This window comes from Nansenia antarctica (assembly GCF_963989245.1).
Source record: "Nansenia antarctica genome assembly, chromosome: 16".
Lineage (NCBI taxonomy): Eukaryota > Metazoa > Chordata > Actinopteri > Argentiniformes > Microstomatidae > Nansenia > Nansenia antarctica.
Window position 1 is genome coordinate 27010725 of NC_137686.1, and position 11477 is coordinate 27022201.

Here is an 11477-nt window from a genome sequence, read left to right on the forward strand (position 1 = left end):
CAACCCCCCCCCCCCACCCCACACACACACACAGACCACCCCAGACCCCAACCTTCCCCCACCCCCCACCACCGCTACATACAGTGTGTCCAGTCCACCTATGTCCCGAGGGGCTACTCAGCCTTACTCACAACAGCGGATGAATGCAGCGTAATAGGTTAGCCATTAGCGCCCGCATTTAGCCCGGAGCTGGGCGGAAGCTCAGAGAAATGCTAAGTAAAGACCTATGACTCATTCAGGACTGTTCTGTGCGGCTGTTGTTCCCAAGGTCAACTAGGCCCCTAGCGTCACCAAGTTCGTTGTTGTGGCAGGCAACGTCATCCTCTAGTCTACAGTAATGCCTGGTTATATAGTATTACATGTTATGTTATTATTATTAATAAATTATATTGATGTTCTGTCGGGTGTGCTAGCCTGTTAGCCTGACGTTAGCTTAGCTTCTGTCGCTATCGCTCCTGAATGGGGTTTTTTAATAGGAAACTATGAAAGTGTGGTTAGGCCGCTACTGTGGCTGGCGCTACCCTGTCCTGGTAGGCTACAGCTGGTCGCTGTCGTAGCGTAGCCCGACATGGTCGCTGGCGGATGGAGCGTGTGATTGAAGTTGTCAGGGTGACGGTGGTTTGATGGATGGCTCGCGTGTCGGAACTCCGGGCGTCCCCAGAAGCTCATTCTGAGGGGGGGGGGGGGGGGTTTACAAAGTCGTTTGACAGAAATGCAGAGTTGCTGTCTCGTGAGGTGATCTCTCACTCTCTCTCTCTCTCTCTCTCTCTCTCTCTCTCTCTCTCTCTCTCTCTCTCTCTCTCTCTGTCTCTCTCTCTGTCTCTCCCTCTCTCTCTCTGTCTCTCTCTCTTTGTCTCTCTCTCTCTGCTTCTCTCTCTCTCTCCCTCTCTCTGTCTCTCTCTCTCTCTGTCTCTCTCTCTCTTTGTCTCTCTCTCTCTGCTTCTCTCTCTCTCTCTCTCCCCAGGGGTTTTATGGTATATAGACACTCAGTCAGTGTACATCGGTGTGTGTGTGTGTGTGTGTGTGTGTGTGTGTGTGTGTGTGTGTGTGTGAGTGTGACGTTAGTGGGTTGACCTTGTTGTGTCCCTCAGTCAAGGTGGTGGTTGCGGTGTAGAGAACACTCCTCGGGCCCACAGACCCCAGGGGGTTCCCCGTCATGTGAAGTGTGTAGAGAACACTCCTCGGGCCCACAGACCCCAGGGGGTTCCCCGTCATGTGAAGTGTGTGTTCTGGTTTCACTCCGTGACCTTTGACCCCAGTACCATGTCACTGGCGACCAATAATGCTATACACATACATCATTCATAGCTGAGTCAGACAAAAGAAGGTGAGTGTTGTTGGGCTGATGAAAAGGTTTAAACATGATCGACGAAATCTATCATCGGCCCTCGTTGAGAAGAAGCAGGGAGATTGAATTAAGAGTCCCGTCGACGGTTCGATTAGCCTCCGCAGGTTCACTTAGAGAAGACAGAGCGTATTAATCACACAGCAGAGCAGAGAGGAACGCAGTTGTGTAATAGCGTGTGTGTGTGTGTGTGTGTGTGTGTGTGTGTGTGTGTGTGTGAGCTACCTCTCAACAGCACAGTGACACACAAGGACAGGGATAAAATACAGCAGAGTGAACAATACAATACACAATATGTGTGTGTGTGTGTGTGTGTGTGTGTGGTGTGTGTGTGTGTGTGTGTGTGTGTGTGTGGTGTGTGTGGTGTGTGTGTGTGTGTGTGTGTGTGGTGTGTGTGTGGTGTGTGTGTGTGTGTGTGTGTGTGTGTGTGACTCATATTAAATCTTCCACTGCTGGGCTGACAGAGAAGTGGACAAAGAGATGTTTCCTGTCTTCAAAAGGGAAAATAATCAATGATGTTCCCAGCAGTGCTAATGCTTGTTACAGTAGCCTCCATCATGCACACAGCCAGGGTGTTGTAGATTAGTATTATTATTGTTATTCAAAACATGCTGCATCTATCAAGTAGATACAATACCCCAAATACATTATGACTCAATGCAACATAACCTGACATGATACATTACTGTAAATCAGTGTAATACAATACAATGCACTACAAGATAATACACTACAGTACAATACAACACAATACAATACAACACAACACGACACGACACGACACGACACGACACGACACGACACGACACGACACGACACGACACGACACGACACGACACGACACGACACGACACGACACGACACGACACTACTCTACTCTACTCTACTCTACTCTACACTACACACGACACGACACGACACGACACTAAGCAAGGTGCTAGGGGCTGATATGGAACCAGGCCTCTGACCCTGTCCCCTTGTCCTCCCCCCTCCTCCCCCCTCTCCTCCCCCCCCCTCCCCCCTCCTCCCCCCCTCCCCCCTCTCCCCCCTCTCCTCCCCCCTCCTCCCCCCCCAGGACGTGCCTGTGTCTGCGGGGCGGGTGGAGAACTATGCCCTCCTGCTGGTCCTGGTGTGTGTGTTCGCGGGGGGGACGCTCATCCTGCTAGCCCTGCTGCTGCTGTTCTGCCACCGCTGCTGTGTGGGCGGACGCCGCTACTCCAGGTAACGCTAACGGCTAACGGCTAACGGCTAACGGCTAACAGCTAACTAACAGGTTACAAATTAACTGCTCCTCCTGAGACATCTACTACCCCCTCTACTCCCAAGATTTCTACTTACCCCCTTGGACGGTTTCTCCAGTGTATAAAAAATGTATAAAAAATCGTTCTTTCTTCTTCTATCACGGAGACTGCCAATGGCCCCTGGCCTGAGCTAGATTACTCTTCCTGCTACGACTGGTGAATTGATGATTTACTTGCTTAGTCAAATGTATCGATTGTAAGTCGCTTTGGAATAAGGCGTCTGCTAAATGCCCAAAATGTAAATGTAAAATGTAAAGCTAACGGCTACGCCTCATAGACACAGAGTAGCCGCTATGCTATGACTTAAGAGCTGTGTTGCTATGGGAACGAGTCAGCCTTAAGTGACAGTTGGGAAAGTGTCAGTTGGAAAAGTAGCCGCTATGCTACTCCAGGTAATTCGGTTGTTAAGTCTGACGTCAAACGTGACGTTGAGCAATTTCCGGGTCCAAACCAGAAATTCCCCGCACCAGAGTACCAGTGTACTACAGCGGTAGAATGACAGTTTAATCGGTTTTTAGACTGGGATCTATTCATACAACAAGGGACACAGCACTTTCCCGTTTTCCCCATATTGTCAGGGTCTTTGAGCGTCGGAAAAGCGCTATATAAATATAATGAATTATTATTATTACTGAGTCATTTCGAAGAGAGCGCCTCAGCCAACTTTGGACCCGGAAACACGTCACGACTTAACAACCGGATAGTCGCCCCATAGACATAGAGTAGCCGATAGTCACACATAGAGACATATAGAGTAGCTACTAGTAGCTAGTACGGTAGTTACCCTACAGAACCACTAGTTTTACTCCATCGAGCCGCCACAAGAGTAGCAGCCGTACCACTGAAGGGGATTAGGGCAGAGAACAGTGTTGAAGTGATTATGATGGAAGTGGATTACAGCTCAGGGTCAAACACAAATGAACATTTAATCCGTGATGTGTGGAGACATTTCTACTTTAGCACTCAAAGGCCAACGACAGGACCAATAACACTCATTTTTAAAACCTCTTCCCTTGTCCCCCCCCCCCTCCTCTCCTCTCCTACGCGCACAGGGCCAGCGATGACCCAGAGAAGACCAACACCACCTACGTGGAGGACTCTCAGCCCACTCAAGGTAAGGGCCGTCAGGGGGCAGGTACTCCAGGTGAGACGTACTTACTACCATCGAACATGAAATCGTTAGCCTCGTGGCATAATCGCCTAAGTCGTGCTTCACTTGTGGTCAGCCGAGCCACCTTTGTATGTAGTGTCAAAAAAGCCTGTGTCAAAGAGATGACTTGGGCAGATAGTGATGTTGGAATGTAACAAGCATTCTGATAGGCTGATGGCATAGTAGGCAACAATGCCCAGTGACTCAGCAGTGTTAGGAGAGGAGAGTTAGGCAGATATCTACATTTGGCCAAAATATGACTTAGGCAATGATGCTACGAGGCTAACGAAATATAGCTACAATAATCTCTTCTTTTCTCTTCTCTTCTTCCGCTGCCCTCGCCCCCTCTCCTTCCCTCTCCTCCTCTCCCCTCCCCTCTCCTCCTCTCCCCTCCCTCCTTTCCTCCCCTCCCCTCTCCTCCCCTCCCCTCCCCTCTCCTCCCTTCCCCTCCCCTCCCCTCCCCTCCCATCCCCTCCCCTCCCCTCCCCTCTCCTCCCTTCCCCTCCCCTCCCCTCCCTTCCCCTCCCCTCCCCTGCCCTCCCCTCCTCTCCTCTCCCCTCTCCTCCCCTCTCCTCTCCCCTGCCCTCCTCTCCTCTCCCCTCTCCTCCCCTCCCCTCCCCTCCCCTCTCCTCCCCCCCCCCCCCCCAGAGATCACCATACGTCTGGATGAGTCGGACGGCGTCTCCACGACGACCAGTTGTCAGGATGGAGAGTGTGACCGGTTCCTCTCCACCACCTCCACGGGCCGCCGGGTGTCCTTCAACGAGTCAGCTCTCTACGAGCAGGAGAGGAGGGCGCAGGACAAAGGACGCAGGTACAGGAGACTGGTGTTCTAAAATGGCCGACATGAATGAATGATGAATGAATGAATGAATGATGAATGAATGAATGAATGATGAATGAATGAATGGTCTTTATTGTCATTAATACAGTACAGGTACCATACAACGAAATTTAGGAGGGGGGGCTCCCCTGGTGCTTGGAAAAAATACTAAAAACAAGAGGGCCAAGGGTAAAATAAAAAAAGGGAAAAGAGCTGGTTGACATAAATAAAGGCTATGTACACTATCTACTATACTATACTACTATACTATACAATAAAACACTGTGCTGTACTCTATGCTATGCTATAAATATCCTAACTTTCTCCTATATCTGAACCTTATGTACACAAGGGTTGTCATATTGCACATAGTATTTGTTGCACATACATTTACATTTTTGGCATTTAGCAGACGCCTTGTTCCAAAACTCTTAGGAGACACAGTAGAGGGGGAAGCAGGTGTCTCAGGAGGCACAGTGCTGGGGGGGTAGTAGATGTCTCAAGAGGATTAGTTAAGGTGTACCTTAAGATCGACCTTGGGATCATTAGACGCCGGCTCTACCTCTCTCTACGCCACAGCCGCCCCCCCACAGTACATTGTTGGTCCCTCCCCTCTCAGGTACACGCTCACCGAGGGAGACTTCCACCACCTGAAGAAGGCCCGCCTCACCCACCTCCACCTGGCCCCGCCCCCCTCCTCCGCCCTGCTGACCCACCTCCACCTGGCCCCGCCCCCCTCCGCCCTGAAGATCCTCACCATCATGGAGTGTGAGTCGGCCAATGGCAGCACTGTCAACATCAACGAGACGCCGCCCGAACCCCCCCTGGCCATCTACCAGGTAACCCCCCCCTTTCTCTCTCTCCTCCCCCTCTCTCTCTCTGTCTCTCTCCTCCCTCTCTCTCTCTCTCTCTCTCGTTGTCTCTCCTCCCTCCCTCTCTCCCCCTCTCTCGCCTCTCACCATCTACCAGGTAAACCCAGTAGCCATGTTGCCAGATCTGCAGATCAGATGTAATTCTGCCAGATCAGGTGTGTGTGTGTGTGTGTGTGTGTGTGTGTGTGCTAACCCTGTGTCCCTCCCCAGCCCCCAGAGAGGCGTGCCCCCCCCAGGCCCCCAGGTTGGGCTGGCCTGAGTGGAGCGCTGCCTGGAGACCCCCACCACTCCTCAGCACCACACACACCCAGGACCGTGAGTACCACACACACACACACACACACACACACACACACACACACACACACACACACACGCAATGTCTGCACATTCCTACATACAATCGCACATGATATGACAGGACACACATTTTTGGATTAGAACATTCCAGAAACATGTAGATGCACCTGATCCTTTATGTAGCGGAGCCCCTGGCAGAGGGGGGGGGGGGTGGAGAAGGCACCTCCGGGCCACCGTACTGGGGCTGTTCCGTGACATCACTCCTGCAGTGCTGCTGAGTGACAGGCTCATGATTGACAGGTCCCCCCGTAGGCTCAGCTTCTGTCTGACTGACTGACTAATTCTCTCTCTCTCTCTCTCTCTCTTCTCTCTCTCTCTCTCTCTCTCTCTCTCTCTCTCTTTCCTCCCTCTCTCTTTCTCTCTCTCTTTGTCTCTCTTTCCTCCCTCTCTCTCTCTTTGTCTCTCTCTCTCTCTCTCTTTGTCTCTCTCTCTCTCTCTCTCTCTCTCCTCTTTCTCCTCCCTGTCTCTCTCCATCTCCTCCCTCCCTCTCTCTCTCCATCTCCTCGCTCCCTCTCTCTCTCTCTCCTCCCTCTCCTCCCTCCCTCTCTCTCTCTCTCCTCCCTCTCCTCCTCCCTCTCTCTCTCTCTCCTCCCTCTCCTCCCTCCCTCCCTCTCTCTCTCTCCTCCCTCTCCTCCCTCCCTCTCTCCTCCCTCCCCGCCCCCCTCTCTCTCTCTCTCTCTCTCCTCCCTCTCTCTCTCTCTCTCCTCCCTCTCCCCCCCCCTCTCTCTCTCTCTCTCCCTCTCTCTCTCTCTCCTCCCTCCCTCTCTCTCTCTCTCTCCTCCCTCTCCCCCCCTCTCTCTCTCTCTCTCTCTCTCTCTCCATCTCCTCTGACAGACGGAGGTCGTCGGGGGAGACAGGTCTTCCCCGGGGTCGGAGGGAGGAGAGGGGGATGAGGAGGGGATGAGAGGAGGGAGGGGTGCGGCCCCCCCGGCGGTCAGACCTCCGTCCTCCACTTCCTCTCCAAGCTCCGCCGCCACGCCAGTCTGGAGGGGGCGGGGCCATACTTCAGGAAGTGGAGGTTCGACAGCAGCCAACGGGCCGCCAGTCTGGACGCTAAAGGTCAGAGGTCATTGTGGCTCATCGTGTGTTGTTGACGTTGTTGTTTTATATATGGAGGGGAATGAGTATGTGTGTCTGATCATTTGGTCCTCATGTCGGGATCCGATGTAATGATCGGACTTTTCTTTCGAAAAAGGCCAATACATTTCCGCATTGTTGAAAATCAATGACACGTCGCTAGTCGACTAACGCTGTTAACAATGTAAAGTAGTGTTCTAGTTAACTAGGTAGCAGTGGGGATTACTCACCCAATCCATTGTGTTATTGCAGTGTTTTGGCTTGACTAGCGAGTTTGTGTTGTGATTCTCAACAACGTTGAAACGTAGTTCCGTGTTTCAAAAGAAAAGGCAGAACATTTTGATTGGTTGCTGACATGCGGATCATAAGATCAGACTGTGTCACATACAGTATATAACGTGACACAAAACAAAAACATTTTCAAAAAAATAATAAAACTGAAGAAAATGTGTGTGTGTGTGTGTGTGTGTGTGCCCCAGGCTCTCCTAAGAGGAGGCAGTTCCAGAGGCAGCGGGCGGCCAGCGACACCACGGACCACACGGAGGACGAGGCCTCCCCCCTGGGAGACGACCCCCCCCAGCCCCTCCCCCCCCACACCCAGCCCCTCCCCCACGACCCCCCCAGCCAGCCCAGCCGCCTCCAGTCCCTCTCCCCGGGGTCCCCGTCCCCCCCCGCCACCCCGCCCTCGCCACCCCCCAGCAGGTACGACTCATAGCGTCTGACACATTTACAAATAAAGTTTTATTTTATTTGATTATAGCAGGTAAAATAGGTACGGCTGTTCTACTGTTAAATCAACCTATCAGAAACAAACATGGACAACCAATACAGTAGGAACTAGCAGAAATATGAGAGAAAGTGTTGTTGCTGGGTTAGGGCCGTCATAACCCTGACTTGTATGGATTCCCTGACATTTGAATGAATGAATGGTCTTTATTGTCATTGCTATAGTACAGGTACCAAACAACGAAATTTAGGAGGGGGGGACTCCCCTGGTGTTAGGAAAAAAAGAAAAAGAAAAAAAAAACAGGAAGGGAAAGGAGCTGGTTTACATAAATAAAGGCTATGTACACTATCCACTATACTATACTGTACAGGTAAGATGACTAGGGTTGTCATATTGCACATAGTGTTATTGCACATTCATTTAAAGTGTCGCAGTTTGCAGGCTTGAAATTTACACATTTGTGCCTCAGCACTACACCTCATTTGTGACACAGTCTGATCATTTGTTCCGCATGTCGGCAACCAATCAAAATGTTCAGACTTTTCTTTTGAAACACGGAACTACGTAGTTGAGAATCACAACACAAACTCGCTAGTCAAGCCAAAACACTACAAGGCAAGGGATTGGGTGAGGTAATCCCCCAATGCTACCTAGTTAACTATAACACTACTTTACATCGTTAGCAGGCTCACAAAACAAGCTGCGTTAGTTGACTAGCGATGTGTGTCGTTGATTTTCAACAACGCTGAAATGTATTCACATTTTTCGAAAGAAAAGTCCGATCATTACATTGGATCCCGACATGAGGACCAAAGCATTAGAACGTGTCACATATAGTAGAAGGTCGTTCCAGAGACAGGTCGCTCTGTCAGGAAGCTTCTGCTCCCGGCCGTGATCTTAGATATACTGGAATGACTAATCTATTTGTATCTGGTGAACGTTGTGTGTGTGTGTGTGTGTGTGTGTGTGTGTGTGAGAGAGCGTGCGTGTGTGTGTGTGTGTGTTCAAGTTCTTGTAGGATAATCTTTAGAGCCATCCGATAATCGGGCGTTTGCTGTCCTTGGTCGGAAGGGGGGAAATCGGGCCAAAATCGGCCAGATTATCTATCTGTGTGTGTGTGCGCGTGTGTGTGTGTGTGTGTTGTACAGCCGTAGGAGGTCATTGAGATAAGAGAGTACGCGTCCACGTGATGCTCTATAGGTTAATAATAGACTTTTACAAGCTGCTTTGATCGGAAGCCAGTGTAAGGAAGAGAGTTCCGGAGTGAAGTATGACATATTATTGGGATCTAGTGAGGATTCTTGCAGGTGTATTTTGAAACAAGAGATAGATGAAACACAAGGTGCTGTTTTTGATGGTTCATCTCTCTCTTTCCCTCTCCCTCTCTCTCTCTCTCTCTCTCTCTCTCTCTCTCTCTCTCTCTCTCTCTCTCTCTCTCTCTCTCTCTTTCCATCCTTTCTGTGCAGGTTGGAGGTAGCAGCAGTGGTGGAGGCAGACAGCAGCTGTAGCATTGCAGGGAGAGACATCATCACCCACCCATCACCAGAGCCAGCTGAGCCCCAGGAGAGAGGCGAGGGGACTGGGGAGAGGGCAGGAGCAGGAGCAGGAGCAGGGGAAGGGGCAGGGGAAGGGGAAGGAATAGAAACAGATACAGAGACAGAACTAGCAACAGAGACCGAGACGAAGCTAGGGACAGAACTACCGACAGAGCTAGAGACAGAGACAGAGCTAAGGAGAGAGCTAGAGACAGCCACCAGGACAGTAGCAGCAGCGGACAGTGTGACAGTGTGGCTCGAGCTAGACGTCGAGGCGGATGATGATGATAAGGAGGAGGAGGAGGAGGAGGAGGAGGGAGGCACGTTAGGAAGGGCTGAAGGGAGGAAGGAGGACATTAGAGAAGAGACAGAGATCAGAGGGAGGAGGGGGGGGACTCATCAGAACACTGAGGAAGAGGAGGCTGAGGAAGAGGAGGAGGAAGAGGGGTCGGTGCTAGGGGCCGACGCCAGGAGCGGGGGGGCGGGGGCGGATGATCCGTTCGGCTTCGGGTCCTCCCCCCCCCTCGCCACCGCCTTCGGGGGCTCCTCCGAGGCCCCTCCGCCCCCCTCCCTGTACAGAGACATCTGGAGCCTGCGGGCCTCCCTGGAGCTGTACGCCTCGTCAGACCAGAGCAGCACGGACCGCGAGTCCGGACGCAGCGACGGCGACAGCGTCTGTTCGCTAGGCGGCGGTGGCACCGCCGGAGCGCGGTCTGGACCCGGCGTGGTCAGCTGCCTGTCCCAGGACCTGGGGGACGAGGAGGACGACGAGGAGGGGGGAGGGGGAGGAGGAGGAGGAGGAGGAGGAGGAGGAGGAGAGGGCGAAGCGGGGAGCCGGAAACTTCTGCAGATGGACAGCGGCTACACGTCCATCGAGGCTCCGCCGACGAGGCCGCCAGAGGAGCTACGGCGTCTGTTCGGGGGAACAGGAGGAGGTGGGGGGGGCCCGCGGGGTGAGGGGGGGGGCGAGGGAGGGGGGAAGACGGCGTCGGAGAGGAGGCTGTTCTTCACCAGCAGCGGGCGGAAGGGCTCCGTGGTGTGCGACAGCTTCGAGGCCGCGGGGTTCCAGGAAGAGCTGGAGGACCAGATGATGTTGATGTCGTCGGGGGGGAGGGAGTTGGAGGGGGAGGAGGGGGGGAGACCCGGGGAGGGGGGGGGGAGAAGGTCCGAGACGCTGAGCCTCAAAGAACCACCGCCACCACAGGAACCGCCGCAACCGTCAGAAACTCTGCCAAAGCCGGAACCGCTGTCAGTGACGCAAGAGCAACCGCAACCGCAACCATCGCCATCCCCCGCGCGCCCCGCCGCCCCCCCCCGCCTGCGCCGCCGCGACTACAGCATCGACGAGAAGACGGACGCCCTCTTCAACGAGTTCCTGCGCCACGACCCCCGCTTCGACCAGCCGCCCCCCTCCGAGTCTTCGCCTTTGGCGAGCCGCCACCGTGTCCAACAACTGGCGGGTCACCACCACCGCTCCTCCAGGGTCCACCTCCGCAAGCAGTGGCAGAGACACAAGCAGTACAGCGACCCCGGGGCCGGGGCCTGGATGGGGGGGGCAGGGGGGGGCGGCGGCCGATATTCCCCCTCCCTGGAGAGGCAGAGGTTGGCCCCCCTGCGGAGGGGCGACAGCGCGGGGTACCCCCTGGACACCCGCTACCACAGCACGCTGTCGCGCATCGCCAGCGCGGCCGACGAGGAAGGCAACGAGGGGGGGGCCGTGGCGGGGGCGGTGGGGGAGGGGTCGACCTGCGAGGGGGAGGTGGGTGATGTCATAGGCGGTACAGGCGCGGTCGATCGCAGTGCGTCTGAAGAAGTTGTGGACCGTCAGGAGTCGGCCAGTGGGGACAGGGTGATCCCAGCCAATCAGGGTGAGGCTAGGGAAGCGGTAGCCAATGAGGAGCCAACGGCGGTGGGGGTGGCGTGGGTCATGGATCCCAGAGTGGACAACAGGAACAACAACAGCAGTCTGGCTGTCCGATCGGAGACCTCCCCTTCCTCTTTCCTCGCTCCTCCTCCGGCCAAACAGACCCTCCCCACGGCTCTCCCTGACCCCCCCTACCCCCCAGAGCTCCCTACTCTCCCCCCAGGCTCCATCCCTAAGCCCCAGCCCCTCCCCCAGCCCCGGCACATCCTGTCAGACAAGCTGGCAGAGACCCTGGACGAGAGGCTGTACGCGGGGCTGAGGAGGTCAGGGCAGGGGCAGGGGCCAGGACCCCTGGAGTGTGGTGTGGGAGGGGGGGTGGTGACCGTCTCCCACTCCTCCCCCCCTGATCACAGCCCTGTGTAG

The 11477-nt window shown here is 54.2% G+C and overlaps 1 protein-coding gene across 1 annotated transcript in view; it reads left to right on the forward strand.

Moving 5' to 3' along the window:
- The window catches only part of cbarpa (CACN subunit beta associated regulatory protein a), a gene marked incomplete at both ends in the record, with an annotated part of 12904 nt that extends 1427 nt beyond the window's left edge, over window positions 1–11477 (forward strand). The window contains 8 exons of the mRNA XM_080547117.1: window positions 2421–2566; window positions 3699–3760; window positions 4445–4610; window positions 5239–5458; window positions 6769–6910; window positions 7408–7630; window positions 9578–10291; window positions 10478–11477. Coding sequence (XP_080403243.1) covers window positions 2421–2566; window positions 3699–3760; window positions 4445–4610; window positions 5239–5458; window positions 6769–6910; window positions 7408–7630; window positions 9578–10291; window positions 10478–11477 — 2673 coding nt within the window. The remainder of the gene's footprint in view (window positions 1–2420; window positions 2567–3698; window positions 3761–4444; window positions 4611–5238; window positions 5459–6768; window positions 6911–7407; window positions 7631–9577; window positions 10292–10477) is intronic.